At 32.4% G+C, this 18,723-nt stretch overlaps 1 protein-coding gene, 1 long non-coding RNA gene and 1 other non-coding gene across 3 annotated transcripts; 1 reads left to right on the forward strand and 2 right to left on the reverse strand.

The window, feature by feature from the left end:
- The first annotated feature begins 366 nt into the window (after positions 1–366).
- LOC7474823 (ERAD-associated E3 ubiquitin-protein ligase component HRD3A) lies at positions 367–6,129 on the forward strand. Its single transcript, XM_002322073.4, has 6 exons — positions 367–964; positions 1,049–1,540; positions 2,321–2,536; positions 3,424–3,747; positions 3,856–4,098; positions 5,445–6,129. Exons 1-6 carry the CDS (start codon positions 410–412, stop codon positions 5,664–5,666), a joined length of 2,052 nt encoding a protein of 683 aa, XP_002322109.2. The 5' UTR covers positions 367–409; the 3' UTR covers positions 5,667–6,129.
- A 6,902-nt stretch (positions 6,130–13,031) lies between these two features.
- LOC112324291 (uncharacterized) lies at positions 13,032–14,869 on the reverse strand. The gene is made up of 2 exons (XR_008057409.1): positions 14,615–14,869; positions 13,032–13,562 (listed from the first exon to the last, which is right to left on the reverse strand). It is a non-coding gene; the product is annotated as an uncharacterized LOC112324291 (long non-coding RNA).
- Positions 14,423–14,538, reverse strand: LOC112324403 (small nucleolar RNA snoR113). The gene has a single exon (XR_002978260.1). It is a non-coding gene; the product is annotated as a small nucleolar RNA snoR113 (small nucleolar RNA).
- Positions 14,870–18,723: the final 3,854 nt, after the last annotated feature.

Here is an 18,723-nt window from a genome sequence, read left to right on the forward strand (position 1 = left end):
CATTGATTTCCCTCTTTATTTATTTTATTTTCTATGTAATGTAATTATCTTAAAAAAATAAAATACATATAATAAAATATTATTTATTATGTAAATTAGTAAATGATTGAAAAATATTAGGTAAATTAGTTAATTATGTGGATACAAAATTTGTTTTATCTTTTCATAACTCAATCAAATACTCCATGATTATGATAATTACAATAATAAAAATAATATCTTCAGAAATCAAGTTAAATTTCAATAGATAAAAAAAAAACTCTGTTGCCCTTTGGAGGAAATGCTAACATGGCACGAAATCGTTGGCTATTCAACACCAGATGACGTGGCAACTGCCAAGGAAACCTATACATACTTCAACTTGAAAAAAAAAAAACACCCCTTCGTTTCTCTCGGCATCCAAATCGAAATGCAGAAATACAATCTCACTCTCTCTCTCCTAATTTTCTCTCTCCTCCCCCCATCTCTCCTCGCCGGCCCATTCGTTCTCATCCTCTCACAAGACGACCTTAAAGACATCCCTTCCTCCGCCACCACCACCGATGCTGACCCCGCTGAGTCACTGCCCGAGTGGGACGAGTTCGGCGACTCCGACTCCAAACCCGAACACGAACTCGAACCTGGCTCCTGGCGCCCGATCTTTGAACCCGACGCCGTCAATTCCTCCACCTCCGAATCGAAACTCGATACGGAGATGGAGCAGTATTACTCCGCCGTGGAGAAGATGTTGTCGGCGGTGAGTGACGGCGAGGTTGGAGTTATTGAGGAATCAGTGGCGGAAATTGAGGAATTGGCGAGTGTGAAGGGGAATTCGCATGCCCAATCGGTTTTAGGGTTTTTGTATGGGTTAGGGCAAATTAAAGAGAGGAATAAAGCTAAGGCTTTTTTGTATCATAATTTCGCGGCCAAGGGAGGCAATTTGCAGTCTAAACTGGCTATTGCCTACACTTATTACCGGCAGCACGTGAGTTGTTTTAATATTTTTTTATTTGATGTACTGTTTAATTGTTGTTTTGATAATGTTTTCATGTTATTTTTTGGTTTTCAGATGTATGAAAAGGCAGTTAAATTATATGCGGAATTAGCAGAAGTAGCAGTAAATAGTTTTTTGATTTCAAAGTATTCTCCCGTGATTGAACCAGTTAGGATACATAATGGGGCTGAGGAGAATAAGGAGGCCTTGAGGAAATCACGAGGGGAGGATGATGACGTGTTCCAGATTTTGGAATATCAAGCTCAAAAAGGGAATGCAGGTGCTATGTATAAAATTGGGTATTTTTACTACTTTGGATTAAGAGGATTGAGGCGTGATCATGCTAAAGCATTGGCATGGTTCTCAAAGGCTGTGGAGAAAGGGGAACCTAGATCAATGGAACTTCTTGGTGAAATATATGCGCGGGGAGCTGGAGTTGAGAGGAATTATACTAAAGCGCTTGAATGGCTTACACTTGCAGCAAAACAGCAGCTTTATTCGGCTTATAATGGCATGGGGTATTTGTATGTCAAGGGCTATGGAGTGGAAAAGAAGAACTACACTAAAGTAAGTTAATTTTGTCTTCGTTGTCATCATATTGGCTGAATTTGGCGTTTCTTGTTATTGTTTTGTGAATTAAAGACTGGATTGCTTGCTTACCTGTTTTGGTCTACTTACATGGCATGTGCTGTTTTCTCTTTGATATGATAATTGCCTCATCAGATTGAGATTGCTAGGGAGGCCTAGTATGTAGTTTCTAATCAAGCTGTGAATTTATCCCTGATTATAGTGCATAAATTTGTTTCGATATGATCATTGCCTCATCAGATTGAGATTGCTAGGGAGGCCTGGTTTGTAGTTTCTAACAAGCTGTGAATTTATCCCTGATTATATTGCATAAATTTGTTTTAAATCCTCAGTGTGTTATTTGTGTAGCTTGGCTTCCTTTGCTATCTAAATACTAGTGTTAAGATTTAGTTGATTGGATGCTCTGTACTGGTTATCCAATTACATCAAGAGTTTCAGGTTAGGTTCCTGTTGTGGTTTTAGCTGTTTCATACATGAGAATTTTTGTACCTATAATGTCTATTGTTACATGCAATGGTAAAAGTCTCAACTTTGCAACCACAAGGGTGCAAGTTTGAGTTTTGGGAGTCGTGACTTTAGGAAAAAATACAGGATCTGACCATGATTAAGTGATGGCCTTTGAACATTCTGTATCAATGCAATGTATGCACATCTCAAATCTCTCAAAATTTATCTTCTTTGTATTTGCCTGCATGTTGTCATGTTTTATTGCATAGTTTTAGAATATGCGTCAAAGCTAATCCTTTTTTTTTCTTACAGGCAAAAGAATACTTTGAGAGGGCTGCTGACAATGAAGATGCTGGTGGGCACTATAACCTTGGAGTAATACATCTTAAAGGGATTGGGGTAAAGAGAGATGTAAAGCTAGCATGCCAATATTTTATAGTAGCTGCTAATGCAGGTCAACCAAAGGCATTTTACCAGCTGGCAAAGATGTTTCATAAGGGTGTGGGGCTTAAAAAGAATCTTCCTATGGTAAATTTGGTTTCTTTACCTTTCAATGCTCTTACCCAGGCTCTTTATGACAATATGCATCTCAAACTTTTTATGTGCTTTCTCCTTTTCCTCTTGCTCCCATAACTCCATATCTTATTATTCAGTTATTTCCCGCTTTGTCAGATTAGTGAAGGATCAATCAAATTGCCTTAGTGGTTGTTCACTTATTTTCTCACTGCTTTCAGAATCCTTGCATCTCCTGGACATTGTCTTTGTTGATAATTTCCAGGTTCATCAGAGCACTTATATTAGGAAAATCTAGTGACATAATACTAAATAGATTCAAAAGAATATCTCTTTTCCAAGCTATTGAGAGTCCCGGGTGGTAATTTGTTAATAGATCAGGTTATTGATTTGATTCCTGACAGATGATCCATAAATCTGTATCGGACCCATGTTCTGAAGATTTTGAATGTCTAATAAGTTTTAATCAAATGTGTAATCTCTATTGCCAAGGTATTTTGTTTGGGATCTACAGGAACCTAGTAATTTGGATTTCTATCAAGTGAATGAGTTTGGTTTGAACTCTAAATCTTCTAACTAATGTAACTTGGCAAGATCCCAAATACAATTGTAACAGTAGCTCATTGTTTTCTGTTCTTTAAATTATTTTATGTTTCTTGCTTCTTTTAATTAGAGGCTAATAATGACAATCATGCCTAGAGTATGAATGCTATCCCACCACCACCCTACAATTAAAGTGAGATTTTGAGATTAGATATTTTTGGATCTTTGAGAAACATATATGTGCGCGCGCGCACCTTTTGACCCTGCACTTCTAGTGATTGGTGTATGTTTGCAAACAGTTTTAAAATGTATCAACATCTGTATCCCATTCGTTTACTAGAGAGCTTTACTTTGTTCAGGCTACTGGATTATACAAACTAGTAGCAGAACGAGGCCCATGGAACTCCTTGTCTAGATGGGCATTGGAATCATACCTAAAAGGCAATGTAGGCAAAGCATCCTTGTTGTATTCAAGGATGGCTGAGCTGGGCTATGAGATTGCACAAAGTAATGCTGCATGGATTCTTGACAAATATGCAGAGCATAGCATGTGCGTGGGAGAATCTGGATTTTGTACAGATTCAGAAAGACACCAGCGGGCTCATTCTTTGTGGTGGGAAGCTTCAGAGCAGGGTAATGAACATGCTGCTTTGCTGATTGGTGATGCATATTACTATGGTCGGGTATGTGATGTCTTTCACAATTTTGATGCCTTTTGGTGCTTTTTTGTTCAGTTTCTGAATTGTTTTTTCATCCTATAAATTTCCCAAACTCTTTTCTCCTTTTTTTAGGGCACTGTGAGGGATTATGAACGAGCAGCAGAGGCTTACATGCATGCCAAATCTCAATCTAATGCACAAGCTATGTTCAATCTTGGTTACATGCATGAGCATGGTAAAGGACTTCCATTTGACCTTCATCTTGCCAAGCGATACTATGACCAAGCTCTAGAGATCGATTCTGCAGCAAAGTTACCTGTCACACTGGCCCTCACAAGCTTGTGGATAAGAAAGAACTACGCAGACAGTGTCATGGTTAGTTTATTTATCTGCTTTTCATGCTGTCTTCTATAAGCATAGATGTGAAAATTAGATGATGGTGCAAATTAGACATCAGCTTCTATCAATTTATCAGAATTCAACTCTATAAATTGGATAAAAAAATCAATTGATCAGAATTCCTTTGTATACATGAGCCGGTCATATTCCACTATTTCCCTGTTAATTGTGTCACCCAGTGCTTGTTTTGATGTTTCGAGTTTATAACCACTGGAAAGTCTCAGTCCTAACTTGCTAAAACTTCTCTGAAAAGTTGAATGAATATTTAGGACTCGATATGCATTTTATTTCAATTATTCAAATCATGTAGTTTACTGCTTCAAATAGCATGTTTTTTTTGTTGCTGATCAGAAGCTTACAGTCCCTTGGGTCTCTGGGGGTTTTCTGTAGCAGAAAATTAGAATGTTGATGCAATAATCATATTATCACAAGGATAGATGTTCTTTTGTTTTCTTCCTCTTAGTTTCTCAAATTCCTACAACATCTGGTGAAAACTTTTGCCTTCTGTTGGTGATCCTTCTTGCTAGAAATTGTCTTTTATCTCATGCAAAGTTCACCCCACCAATGCAGTCAGTTTATAATGGGAAAATTTTTTTGCTCTTGGTTTGCTGAGCAATTAGATGAGGGAGAAAATAATTTTTTTTTATTGTGTCCTGGACAACAGAATAAATCTTTAGTGAGTTTACCAAAAAAATATAATGAGGAGAATAAGAAACTGAAATCTTTTAATTTCCGTTCTATCTAAACTTTGGTGCAAGATTGTTTCTCTCTTGTTTAGTTTCTTTCTTGCAAGTAGTATAGGAAATGATACAAAATATTATTCCTCCTTGTTTTTCCACCAATAAATGTGCTACAATTGGAATTTTGGGGACCTTTAATTTTTAAATATGCTAAAATTGGAACTTTTTTGGACCCTCAATTTCTTAATCTGTTTTAGGGTGCAAGTTCCTTTTGATGTATAATGGGATTCATGTGACTTCCTTTATAGTGCAGTTGATTCTGTGAATCTATGCCCCCCCCCCCCCCCCCTCTCTGTGGTTGGGGAGGGGGGAGTTAGGTCACTGTGAGGATTCTAAAGCTAAAATATACTTTTTGGAGGGCTAAAATGAAAATCAGGCAAAAAATTTAGGGAAGACATTGAATGTTTCACAGCTCATATCCAATGAATGTGAAACTTGCAGATAATGCTTTCTGTAGGAGGGCATGGGGGAAAGATGATACCTGTAGTCAAGCATAATTAGTTTGGTATTTAGGGTTGTGTTTCAGAATTGTTTTATAATACTTCCACTAACAGATCCAGTGGTTCTTTGTCTCTGTTTTAGGTACACGTGATTGATTCATTGCCTGAATTCTATCCAAAAATCGAAGCATGGGTGGAGAATGTTATCCTGGAAGAAGGGAATGCAACAATACTTACTCTATTTGTCTGTCTTCTTACGGTTCTCTATTTTCGTGAAAGGCAACGCAGGAATGCTGGTGTTGCTGCTGGTGAGGTTGGCATACCAGACCAACCTATCGAGCATGCTCCTCCTGCACCTAATTAGTTGGCAGCTCACCATGATCTTCAAAAACACAAGGCTTTGTTAGTGCTCATCTGTGGAAAGGTAAAGTTCATGTTGCAATTGTGCAGTCATCTGGGAGAGACAAAATTCACATTGCAATGGCATGTACAGATGTTTAGATCTCTTTCAAAACAGCTGCACTGTTTCTGGTACATTGTACATTACAGAGAAGGAAAAGGCAGCCATAAGACATGCTTTTTTCTCCCATGTGAAAAGACCATGTATTTAACATAGGATCATCTGATGCCTGTTTCGGGGTGGCGGACAGATATATTGTGCTACTTGTCACATTCGTTTATACAGCAGGTTCGTTCTTTCATTCAAGAATTCTGCTTGTGATGAGCAATGATTTAGGGGTAATTTTGTGCAACGAATAGCCGAAGTTGATCACTGTGTCTTCCTCTCTTGACTGCAAAATGAATATCTATCTGACAATTTTCACCAATCTCTGGATGCGTTGTGATTATTTTCCTTTGTTATTGCATCAGTTAGCTTCCTTTGACTGTGCGTACAAGTTTCCTTTACTTTTTTGCATCCTCCCATAAACTTTTTTTATCAGTTTGCGTATCCTGATGTTTATAGAACCATCTTAAGGTTATAATACAAACGAATTTATCCACCAAGAGCTGAGCAGCTTGTCTCCATGGCTTTAAGCACCTCTGACAGTTTTATCTATTCGTGGACAATTCTTGACCGATTGTCCGATATCAATCAAAAACAGGTAAATTAAAGAGAGAATTGCTGCTGCTATATCTTTCTTTGAAACCAAGATGATGAGATGAGGTATCATTTTAGTACTATACTAGTTTCCGTGCTTGCGCCCCGCTCTGGGTTGGATTAAAAATTTCTTGAACGTGAAAAGAAATGTCTAGGATGAGATTAGGTATCATTTTAGTACTATACTAAACGAGTTAAACTTTAAATTTTTATTTTCTAGTTGGAATTAAAATTAATCTAAGTAGAAATTGTGTTAATTTGATTTAGTTGATTTGATGGGTTCAAAAGCAATTTAAACGACCGGTGAAAAATATGGTTTGACTTTTAAAAATTTCAAGATGATGTTTTTATTTTAATATTAAGACAATTATATATTGGATTTACTTTAGTTTCGTAACTTAACTCATTAAACTTGTAATCCAAATCATGGACTCCATTAGATTTAACAACTTTGTTTTTTTAATTATTTTTTACTTAATAATATGATTCTACAAATAAGCGGTGACAAAATGGAGCGTCGGTCAAATACTGAGTTATTTGTTTGAGATTATGATAATCTTATAAAAAAATAAAAAAACAAATTGAAATAAATTAAGAAAACCAATGAAATATTAAAGGATAAAAGTTCTATTAAAAAAAAAGGCAAAAAAGATTCAATAGAAAGAAAGAAAAAAAAGATGGAGATTTTTTTTATATAAAAAAAGAATATGGTTTTCCTCCTCTTCTTTTCATTTTTAGGATATCACAAAAAGAATTTGAGTGCACATTATAAGAAAAAAAATACAATAATTCATTATAGCTTCCGGGATGAATCATTTTAGAATCACACAATGGTTGCTTTTTTTTTTTGCCCCTTAGTTTTTGTTTTTCAATTTTAGTCCATTAATTTTTTTATTTGGTCATTTAACATTGTGTTGATTTTGGATTAGTCTTGGTAATTTATTTTTTATGCCCTTGTATTAGGATCTCACAACATTGAGAAAATGTTTCATTGCTAAGTTAATGTTTTGTTTGACAAAATACAATTTAATTTTATTGATTTAAAAGAATTAGAGCTTTGAGTACTAAAATTGAAGCTTAAAAAATGTTCATCCCCCCCCCCCTCCCTTTTTTTTTTTAGCTAACATTAAGGATTAATTTGCATGAGAAAGGGAAGAGGTCATGTCTTTTTTTTGGGTTACTCCATTTATTTTTTTAATTTGATCATTTCGCATTGTTTTTATTTGAGACTTGACTTTGCAATTTGTTTTGGTTTCCTAGATATTAAGATTTCACAATATCAAGATAAACTTTGGGCGCTTGATTAGTTCTTGATTTGAAAAAATAAAATAAAATTATGTTGATATAAATTAATTAATCCTTAAAGGATCAAAATTAAAACTAAAATGAATATGGTGAGATAAAGTCAACAAGTAAGGCATCTTGGCTAGCGTTTGCATCACACGTTCCAATGTGGAGGAAGTCATCATGTGCAAGTGGCACGTGCATTTTTCTTCAGCGATCGAACATTGGCTTCCTTGGTGGCGTTAAGAACGACGTGGCGAGGGATTCCAAGCAAGGCATCACATGTTGGTGGGGAGCAGTGGTGATGTTTTAGCGACACTTTTCATTCTCATCCTTTTTTCTCTCTCTTCTCTTTAGGATTCACATTAATCTAGCTAAAATTGAGAGGTGTCCTGTCATTATATTCTTATTTCAAATTTGATCCTCATTTTTTTTATTTTTATTTTTGCATTGGGTCCTTTTTTAAAATCAAGTTTTTTTTAATTTCATCCTTCATCATTGGATTGGTTAAGAATTGAGTTTCATGATTATTTTTTATGAAGTGATCATGACCTCATGACCTAGGTCACGAGTTTGAAAGATTAATCCGGGTTGACATCATCCTTTTTTTAGATCTTTTTTTATACTTATGTTCCTTTTCAATTTCATCCTTTAACATTGAATTTCTTTAAAATTAGACTTCATGATTTTCATTGCTTTCCTTTCAATAGGGTTATCATAGTCTTATGACTTAGATCGTATGTTTGATAGATTAGCCCGGGTTGACCAGAATCTATTTTTGGGTCATTTTTTTAAGATTGAATATTTTTTTGTTTCATCCTTTGATATTTTGTTTTATTTATTTTTTGGAGTTATCCTAGCCTTATGACATGTCAAGACCTATTTACTTTTTCTTGTCCTTTTTTTTTTAATTCAATTATGTCCTTTAGCATTTGGTTGTCTAGGAATCGAGTTTTGTAATTTTTTTTTATCATATAATTAAATGAAACTAGCATATTTGACCCATTCGGGTTTATGACTCGAGTTGTGATTTTTCTTACTGTTTTTCAAACACACTAGCAACACATGCACATCCTTTTTATATGACAAAAATCTCGACCCGACCAACGATGTAACATGAGCCACGTATCTTACCTACTTGTGATGAAGGAAAATAAGTGGACATCTGGATTTTTATGGCTTGACATTATTGCTAGTTGAATTAATCATGGTTGTTAAAACTAGATTCTAATTTCAAATTGGAAAACCTATTTTACAGATCGTAAACCTTGAGATTTGATGTAGTTGAGGAAAAACCTCAAATTAAATTGGGTCTTTCCATAACCAGTGTGATCGGTTTTGTAAAAGTTTTCATTAAGTTGGATTGGAGTGATCTTCAAACTCTAACGAAACAAGTCTCATATTAAGATAGATGACCTTCTAATATTTAAATTATCAAATTATAGAAAGAAATTAATGTACAACAAAGAGGACAAGAACAAAAATGAGGTGTATAAAATAGTGAATATTATAAATGTCATATGTTGTGTTCAGTTGTTTGTAGTGACCTGACATAATACACACTGATCATATGAAATTACCTCGTAAAGTATGAAGTTGCAAGCATACCATGCCAGAGTAATCATATAAAATAATTACATTTATCACATAGGCAATTTGTAAAATAAGTTATTAGTTGTTGCGTGTTGTTATGCAATTTATGAGACTTGTAGGCGTATATACTGATAATTCATGTAATAAAGAACTAGGTGTGCATTGTGTAACATCAAGAGATTTGTGGTGGCGCTGTATTGACAAGAAGTACTCCTATACCTTCCATAACTTTTGTAAAAGAGAATTAGGTGTGTTTTGTGTAGCACTAATGGGTGGTTGTAAGATGTCGTATTGATAAAACGAGTGTGTATTAGGTATTTGTGTAGTTAGATCACTTATAAAACATTATTTTTTTCTCTAATTTCCCTCCCCTTTTGCAAGTTATTTAATCAAGAAAATTTAGAATCAAATTGGAAAGTTATTGAAGAATAATAGATTAAAGTAGAAAAAAGAAAAGAAAAGTTGGTTAAGAGTTGATGTGATCATAACTTCAACACAAAGAGACTCATTAGAGGTTTCATTGTGTTCAGTTATAAGACTTAGAGCAAAGAGATTCAAGAAGGCAATTAATGGATTTCTTTAAGATACATGGGCTAGGGTGGAATTTGAGAGGATATCAAATAATAAAGAACAAGTCTTGATTAATTTGATTCATGTCCAAGAAAGGCTTGTATGAGAGCTTCCATACATTACAGAAAGATTGGAATAAGAAGATTCAAATCTGCCAGTTTTGACATTTAGCTATTATTTTGGCTATAGATGGAGATACAAAATAAATTTTGATGCGATTCTAGTTGTATTGGAAAGTAGACATCCATATATTTCTAATGATATATGGTAGACCTTATAATTCATCAAGACGAGGGAGAGATATTTGTTTGAAGTTGAGCTTTGATTTTGTCAGCAAATTAGAAAATTCGACTTTAGTCCTGTTTTAATTAGTTGAGTTATTATTTATTTATCTTTTAATTTATTTTAGGGTTTGCGGAGTTTAAGGGTTTATTGTTAGAACGAGAGTGTCCTTGTCTTGTCACACTTTCCTTTTCCACTCGAATATAGTTTTTCATTACCTATTTCACTTTAAGAAGAGTTTGGTCAGAAAAAATATACACATTTCATATAAAATAGTTGTAGGACTTACTAACCAAGACTTTAGTGGTAATAGGTCAGAGTAGACCTTTTACACTAAGCATTTTCTCATTCCACATTTGAAGATATATTCTAATGCTCTCATCTTCTTATTGTATTATGACAAATATATTATTTATATTTTTTTAGTTAGTATGCTTGTGTTGAAGCAATAGATGAGTTTGGCGTAGAGATCGCCCAAGTCAAGGATAAAGCTAAGATCTATGTTATGGTACCATGCCTGAGCAAATCTAGGAAGTGTTATCAAAAGGATTACCTATATCATCAATGTTTTTTCTACAAGTTCCAAGATAATTCATACATTTTATATATGCTCTCTTTATTTATGTGTTCTACTTGGTGGTGATGATATTCATTCTTAGAAGCTTGTTCAGTATGAATCTTATCTAACATCATGGTTTTTTTTTTATAAGGTCTATGTTAGTGAGATTCAAAATATTCAGTTTGAGAACGTTTTTCATGGTGAGAATGACTTTTTTAGAGGGTTAGAGTATTAGTGTTCTCATGCCTACTTTCTTGCATGTCATTCTATCATGTTTCTTTAAGAAATTAGAGTTGTTTATGTGCATTTAATAGTGAATGTAGTTGAGCTAGTTGTTGTGTTATCTATTGAGGTAGTGGTAGCATTCAAAATTGTTATTAAGTGGCTAGAACAACTTTAGTAAGCAAACTCATTTCAAAGAAGATTTATTAGAGACATGAAGGAGTTGTTGTACATATGGTGGGGATTATAATTACTCTCACATGGCTTGGTGTTCTAAGTTTTTATCCATGGAAAGAACTTTTGATGTGTAAAACGAGAATGAACTAGTTTTTGTTTAAATTCTCATAAATGACACCACTAATAAAATAAAATAAAAATCAAATTGAATTGAGCCTTTCCACAACTAATGCAATGAGCTTTGTAAGAATTTATATTAAGTTAAACTAGGTTGGCCACTGAACACCTAAACAAAAAGTCTCATATTAAGATAAGGGACTCTCCGATATTTAAATTAGTAATTCACAAGAGGAAAATAATGCACAACAAAGAGGATGAGAACAAGTTGTGTAGAAGAGTGGATGTTGTGATTATCATTGTTTATGTTTAGTTGTCCATGATTACTTAATGATCTAAGGTATTTATACACCTCAGTCACATGGAATTACCTCGTGGAGCGTAAAGTTACAGGCATATCACTTGGGAGTAATCATGGAGAATAATTACCCTTATTGGGTAGGTAACCTGTAAACAAAGTCATTGGTTGTTGTGTCTTATTGCGTTGTTGGTGAGACTTGTAGGCATCCTCATTAATTATTCAAGCAACGTAAAACTAGGAGTGCACCTCATAACACCAAATAGTTGCATGGCAATGTCGTACTGACAAGGCCAAGCACCTATAACTTCCATATTTTTTGTAATGAAGAATCAGGCATGTATCACGTAATACTAATAGGTGGTCGAGCGATACTGCTTTAACAAAGCAGGTGTGTACCAAATATTTGGGTTGTTAGAGAATGTGTAGGATAATTTTTTTTCTTTTCCTTTTCCATTCTCTCTTGTAAGTTATTTGGTCAAGCAAATATAAGGACTAAATTGAAAATTTATTAAAGAACTAAGGACTGGAGTAGAGAAAGGGAAGGGAAAGATAGTTGACGCATGCATTACACACCTTAGTATGTGGAAAAGGTCTATCACCTTGCGGCAATGTGTATGACTCTGTTCTAGTTTCAATGACAACCTTTCTTGATATTGTTAAATTTATCTCGTTAAAATTTTTATATTGTATGGTATGCAGTCTTATCAAAGCTATTGCAATGTTTCAGTGGCCTAGTATTTCTTTCTTTTTTTTTCATTTTTTTCTCTTTCATACCTTGATTTGGTCACTAACCATTTTTCTCCTTTTACTATTATTACTATTGTTGGTTGGTCTTTAACTCAACTTTATTTTTCTTTTTATTTATTATTTTTTTAACTTTGAACTTGGGCTTCGGCCCATCAAATAATATACTAAATACTTGTGAAATAAAGAAACACTGATCCTTTACAAAACTAAACATGCATCCATTCATTTGATTTTTTAGTTCCTAGTCATTAAATGACCCCAAAGTTTCAGAATCCAACATTTGTTCATTTGGTACTTGATCTTTATAGAAACTCAATAATTATCTATAAGCTATAAGCTATCTTAAAGTAATTAAACTATAGATCTACTAATTCCATTAACAAGTGATAAGAAGCTATCTTATTCTTCCCCAATGTTAATATTAGTGTTTGATACTGCTTCTTTCTTTTATGTTTGCAAGAATATAATCTACAATTCGTTAAGTCAGAATATTTATCAAATAAATCTATTTTTACATTATTATCATCCATGACATCGACTTACGTATCCAAACGATTTAAAAATATTAAAATATTAATTTTAAATAATAAATAAATAAATTTTAACCTGGTTACTATAACATAATTTCAACTCGTCAATTATACCCATTCTAATCATTATTATTTTTAAAAAAAACACTTCATTTCTTTATTTATAACAGTGAAAGTTTTCACCAGCATCTCAACAGAAATCTTTGAAGTTGTCACAAGCGAAGTCATTGAAGCGGATAGCAGCGAGCAATATAAACACACATCAATCAAACATCGACGGCAGAAGAAAAATAAGTGATAAAAAATGCAACATTTTCATGAGGATGAAGGTAGGTGCTAATTTTGGTGAGTTGTTTATGCCAAAAAACAAAACACTTTACTGGCTCAGAGTCGCAGTAGCTCCACCCAGCACTACAAACCCTTGTCAAGTTACGTAATGATGGTAAATATACCTAGCTATTTACATATACATAGAGCTCAGTACAGTGTTAGAATCCTAAATTTGGGAATCCTAATCTACATTGATGAGAATACATGCACAATGCATTAAACAATGCCAGCACATAAACCAGTAGCTGTTTAGCTGTTGAACTGCTTAATCCAGAAGCCTGGTATAAACTTTCTCAGGCCTGCTATAAACTTCAAGTTGTGGTCCCTTGGGCGAAATATAGAAGAACATTGATAAGTTACGAAGTCATCACCATTTTTTCCATCATATAAAGAAAAGAAGAGAACTTTTTATTGAAAAGAGAACAGACACCATCATTGTGAGTTTTAATCTGCATAAAAAATCTCCTAGATTGCAGCAGCATACTTGAAGTTAAACATCATTAGGTTCCTTAGAGGTGCTACAAGCATGAACAACACCATGTTTAACCTAAAGACAACCAATGTCTAGAACAACTAAAAAAAAGAGACAAGTTTTTCATTTAAATTGAAGTCAAATGATAGGCCTTCGCTCTACTCCAACATGGGGTATCTATCAAAAACTAAAAGGAGCACAGTTTCGATTCCCTAGAAACAAATTCCAGGAAATATTCTTCACCAAACCAAACATATAATTTATCACAGCACTTGAAATCCCAAAGTCAGATCTTTGCAGGTTCACTTAGCTATTAGAGAGGATGGTTTAATAAACAATGTCAGCCTCGAAAGAAGAAATCACAAAGAACCCACATCTCAAATGTCATAGATAAGCATCTTAAGCCAGTTGTTGAATCATTGAAGGTTGATAATATCACAAATCACCGTGAAACAAGAGAATTACAAAGAAACAAGTAAAAATCCTCATCTCCTTCCCCGCATGCCAATTTAATCAAATGTTCTCGAGAGAGAAAAACAACTTGCGATAAAAGATACCATATGTAATTCTCATACAGATGAACAAAACAACGTTGGAGTATTATTATACTACATAAGGTCATATGTATACCACGGCACGAGAAAGCTTAATTATATCTCCAGATGACCTAACACTAGGCAGATTTCCCACACTTTCCAAGAAAATATTCAGCCGAATTCCAGGTTTCGGATACGATTCATCAACTATTTTCACTGTGCAAAAATAACGTGCAAAAAATTCCTAAAAATATAAAAATTTGTAAAAATTAAATACACACGCGTATGCATATATAAGAGAGTGGCTCAGAACAGACACCTTTATATGAGAAGTTCATCAATCTACTACCGACCACGAAAAATTAATTAGTTTTCTGGTAGCAGCCGTAAGTCCGGCCTTTTTTATCATCATCGCCACTCAAAAATCAGTATTTTTTTAAATCGATAAAAAATAAAAGCTGAAACAGGAGAGTTTAAAAAAAAAATACCGTACCCGAACTCGAGAACGACGCCGATTAGATTTCCTTTTGCTAGTTAACAGCAGAAACGGCCTCCTTTATTTACAGAAACTTGTAGTCGTCTCCCTCTTCCATCTCTCTCTCTCACTTGTGACTATCATCTTGAGCTCCCTCGACTTATTTAGGGTTTTTGTGAAGGGAAGGAGGCGCACACTGTTTTTTCATTTGAAGCACGTTCTTACCTTTTTGCCCTTTCTTTGTTCTAAAATAAAAGGTCGATTTTCGAATAAAGTTTTTTTCTCTGTTTTTTTTTTAAAAAAAAATTGGATAAAGTTTGTAAATATTGTTGCTTATATATTTTAAGAATTCTTTTTTTTTTTACGGAAAAAAAGGATAGTTTTACCGGAAACACTAGCAAGCATTACTCAAATTACAATATATTAAGATATTGTTTACAAAAGATTATGCAAATCTCGTTATTTTAAATTTTAATTTTTTTATTAAAAATTATTTTTTATATGTTTTTAAATTATTTTGATGTGCTAATATCAAAAATATTTTTTTTAAAAATAAAAAAAATATTATTTTGATACATTTCTAAACTAAAAATACTTTAAATCACAACTATTATCATAATCTCAAACACATCCTAAGTTTTTATCCAGTAATCTACCTTATTCCTAGTTTTATGAACATCTCAAAAGACATATATAGCAATCTACAAATAAATTTAATTTTTTTGTTATTATTATTAACAATACACTAAAAAGAAAAAGTAATACACTAAAACATATGAAGAGAAAATTACTCTAGTAATGAATAATATTTTCCATCATGTTTTGGTGGGCTCTAAAAAACGTATTTACCTTTTTTATGATTTTTTAATTCATGTTTTTTTTTAATTTTATCATTTGATATTATATTTGTTTTTTTATTATGTTATCTAACTTTCGTGATATGGAACATGAGTTTGACAGGTTAACCTGGTTGGTTAGGGTTTTTTTCTTAATTTCTTTTTCAATTTCATCCTTTAATATTGAGTTAACTAAAAATTAGACTTCATGATTTGTTTTATTTGCTTTATATTAGGTTAATTCGGTCTCATGACCCAAGAATAGTGTTTAACAGGTTAACCCGAGTTGACTTGAGTTGTTTTTTGTGTTTTTGTATTTGAGATTTTTCCCAATTTTATCATTCAATATTGGATTGGTTGGGGATTGAACTTCATAATCTGTTTGGATTTGTTTTCTATAAGGATATATTGGTCTCATGATCAAGGTTACAGGTTTTGGTATTTTGGTTAAATCAAGTCATTTTTTTTTCTTTCTAAAAGGTTATCTCAGTCTTATATTCTTCAACATTAGATTTATTTTTTATTAAGCTGCCCTCGTCTTATGATCAGAGTTGCAGGTTTGACAGATTAATCCAGTTGACTCGATTTTTGTAATTGATTTTCCCCCCTAATTTCATCATTTAATATCGTGTTTTATTGAGAATTAGGCTTCATGATTTATTTTGTTTTGATTTTTTATAAGGTTATCTTAATCTTATGACTTGAGAATAGTGCTTAACAAGTTAATCTATATTGACTTTGCTCATTTTTTGTATCATTTTTTTATTCAATTTTTTATAAATTTCATTGTTCAACATTGGGGCCGACATGATCAATAAAGAATTAAGTTTCATAATTTATTTTTATTTACTCTTTATGAGGTTATCTCAGTCCCATGATCAATATCGTGGATTTAACAAGTTAATTCGGGTTAAATCAAATAGTTTTTTCTTTCTTTCTTTCTATGAGGTTACTCGGTCTTATGACTCGGATCATGGGTTTGGTGGAATGACTTGTGTTATTTTTTATGTTATTTTTTTAATTGATTTCTTTTTTTAGTTTTATCATTCAACATTGGACTGATTGAGAATTAAACTTTATAATTTGTTCTGATTTTCTTTCTATGAGGCTATCTCGATCTTATAACCCGAGTCGCGAGTTTCACAGGTTAACCCGGGTTGCTTTTTTTTATCTTTCCTTAATTGTTTTTTTCTTTCAATTTCATCATTCAACATTGAGTTGATTGAAAATTAGGCTTTATAATTTATTTTGATTTGTTTTCTATAAGGTTATCATAGTCTCATAACCTGGATCACGGATTTGACATGTTAACCCGAGTTGACCCAAGCCAATCCAATATGTTGTTATCTTAATGTAAAACAAGATATCATTTTGAAAAAAATCTTGAGTTAAATTATGTTTTTACGAGTTGTCCAGGTTGTTTTTTAGACCTGTAAAGTCAACCGGATCACATCGAATCAACCTTCATATAATTTAATTCTTTTTATTAAAAACTTATTAGTGATATTTAAATAATTGTTTATATTTTAAAAAAATCTGACTCGCACCGCGGGTCAAAGTTCCAGTAAAAAAACTAAAAGAGATAGTAAAAATATTGTGAACCATGTCTATTTTTATTATGGATTCATACAGTAATTCAAGTTTAATTTCTCATCTTTCTTTTTGTGAGAAGACAAAATTTATTTTACTCTTTTTTTTATTTGTCTTCGTGTCCTCTCCTCAACCACATTTCTTCTTACTCTTTTTTTTTGAACTTTTTTGCACCTAAGATTATGTTTTTTCAATTCATCTCCTTTTTATGAACTAGATCAATAAATGAGAGAAAAGATGTAAAGGAGGTGAGTTTTCATAGATTTAACAATGATTAAAGCAATATTTGATTTGTAGGTTTCATAAAAATCAACTCAAGAAATCCATATAACCTGGTAAGAATTTAACTTTCAAAAGTCACAAGTCTGATTTAAGGAAAGAGATCCATTGGGAGGAGTTGTTGTTGCTACTTGGGTCACCAACACACAAATCCACCATGTTTGTAACACCCTGTAATCTAATACATTCGTAAATGAACTTTGAGCCTTAACTTAAGAAAAATAATTTTTTTTTTGCCGAACTTATCTAGGACTTGCCAAACATTTTACCGAATTTTTGGTAGAGTTTTCCCTATACCGAGAAATCCCAAGTTATCGACAATCATCTTGTACACACCTTATACTCATTTCTCAATTATGTCATAATCATGTTGAATCTCAACAACACATCATTCATGGTACATGCATAACGTTTCACATATTCATTTCTTTCCCATTAACACACATAATTCATAATAAATGGAAGTAAACAAACATTAAGATTACACATACAAAATAATACAATTTATGTCCTACAATTAGGCCTCATTTGTTCGCTGGAAAGTAGTTTTTTTTTTAAAGTGATTTTCTTGTAAAGTGAATTTCTGAAAAGTGAATTATTTTCCGATGTTTGGTAGAATCATGAAAAATAAGTTGGAAAACACTTTATAGTGTTTGATTATGTTATAGAAAATGAGCTGGAAAATAGCTTATTAATGTTTTTTTTTTTTTCAAGTTTATTAAAATAATAAGGAACAAATCTTACAAATTAAAAAGTTGAATGATAATGAAATTGAAAAACATTTAATTTCATAAATTATCTTAAATAAAATAAATAATAATCAAAATAATAGAGATCAAATCTAACAAATAAAAAAAATTAAAAGATGATGAAATTAAAATAATAATAATTACAATTTCATAAATTATTTCAAATAAAATAAGTAACAATCAAAAGAATGAGGATCAAATTTGATAGAAAAAATATTTCAATTAAAAAAATGATAAGAGAAAAGCAAATAACAATCATAAAAATAAGAACCAAAGTTAATATAAAAATAAAATTAAATTAAATTTTAAGGGATGAAATTAAAAAAAAAAGATTCAAACAAAATATATATCAATTTAAAAGTTTGAGGACCAAATTTGATATAATCAGCAAATAATATGATATTTCTAAATTTTTCACAACCTCTAGAAAGTGTTTTCAATCCAAAATAAAAAGGAAAACACTATTTTGGAAATCAAGCAAAATTTTTCTTTGACTGGAAAGTGTTTTTCATTGACCAACTTTTCTAATAGTAAACAAACACATGAAAGTTTGGAAAGTGATTTTCAGGAAACCACTTTTCGAGCAAACAAACGCCCCCTTACTGTAAAAGAAGTACTATTACATATTAAGTCATTTAGTTCTTTAAAGACAATATATTAATGTTCATTTTCT

The sequence above is a fragment of the Populus trichocarpa genome, chromosome 15, assembly GCF_000002775.5.
Source record: "Populus trichocarpa isolate Nisqually-1 chromosome 15, P.trichocarpa_v4.1, whole genome shotgun sequence".
Classification (NCBI taxonomy): domain Eukaryota; kingdom Viridiplantae; phylum Streptophyta; class Magnoliopsida; order Malpighiales; family Salicaceae; genus Populus; species Populus trichocarpa.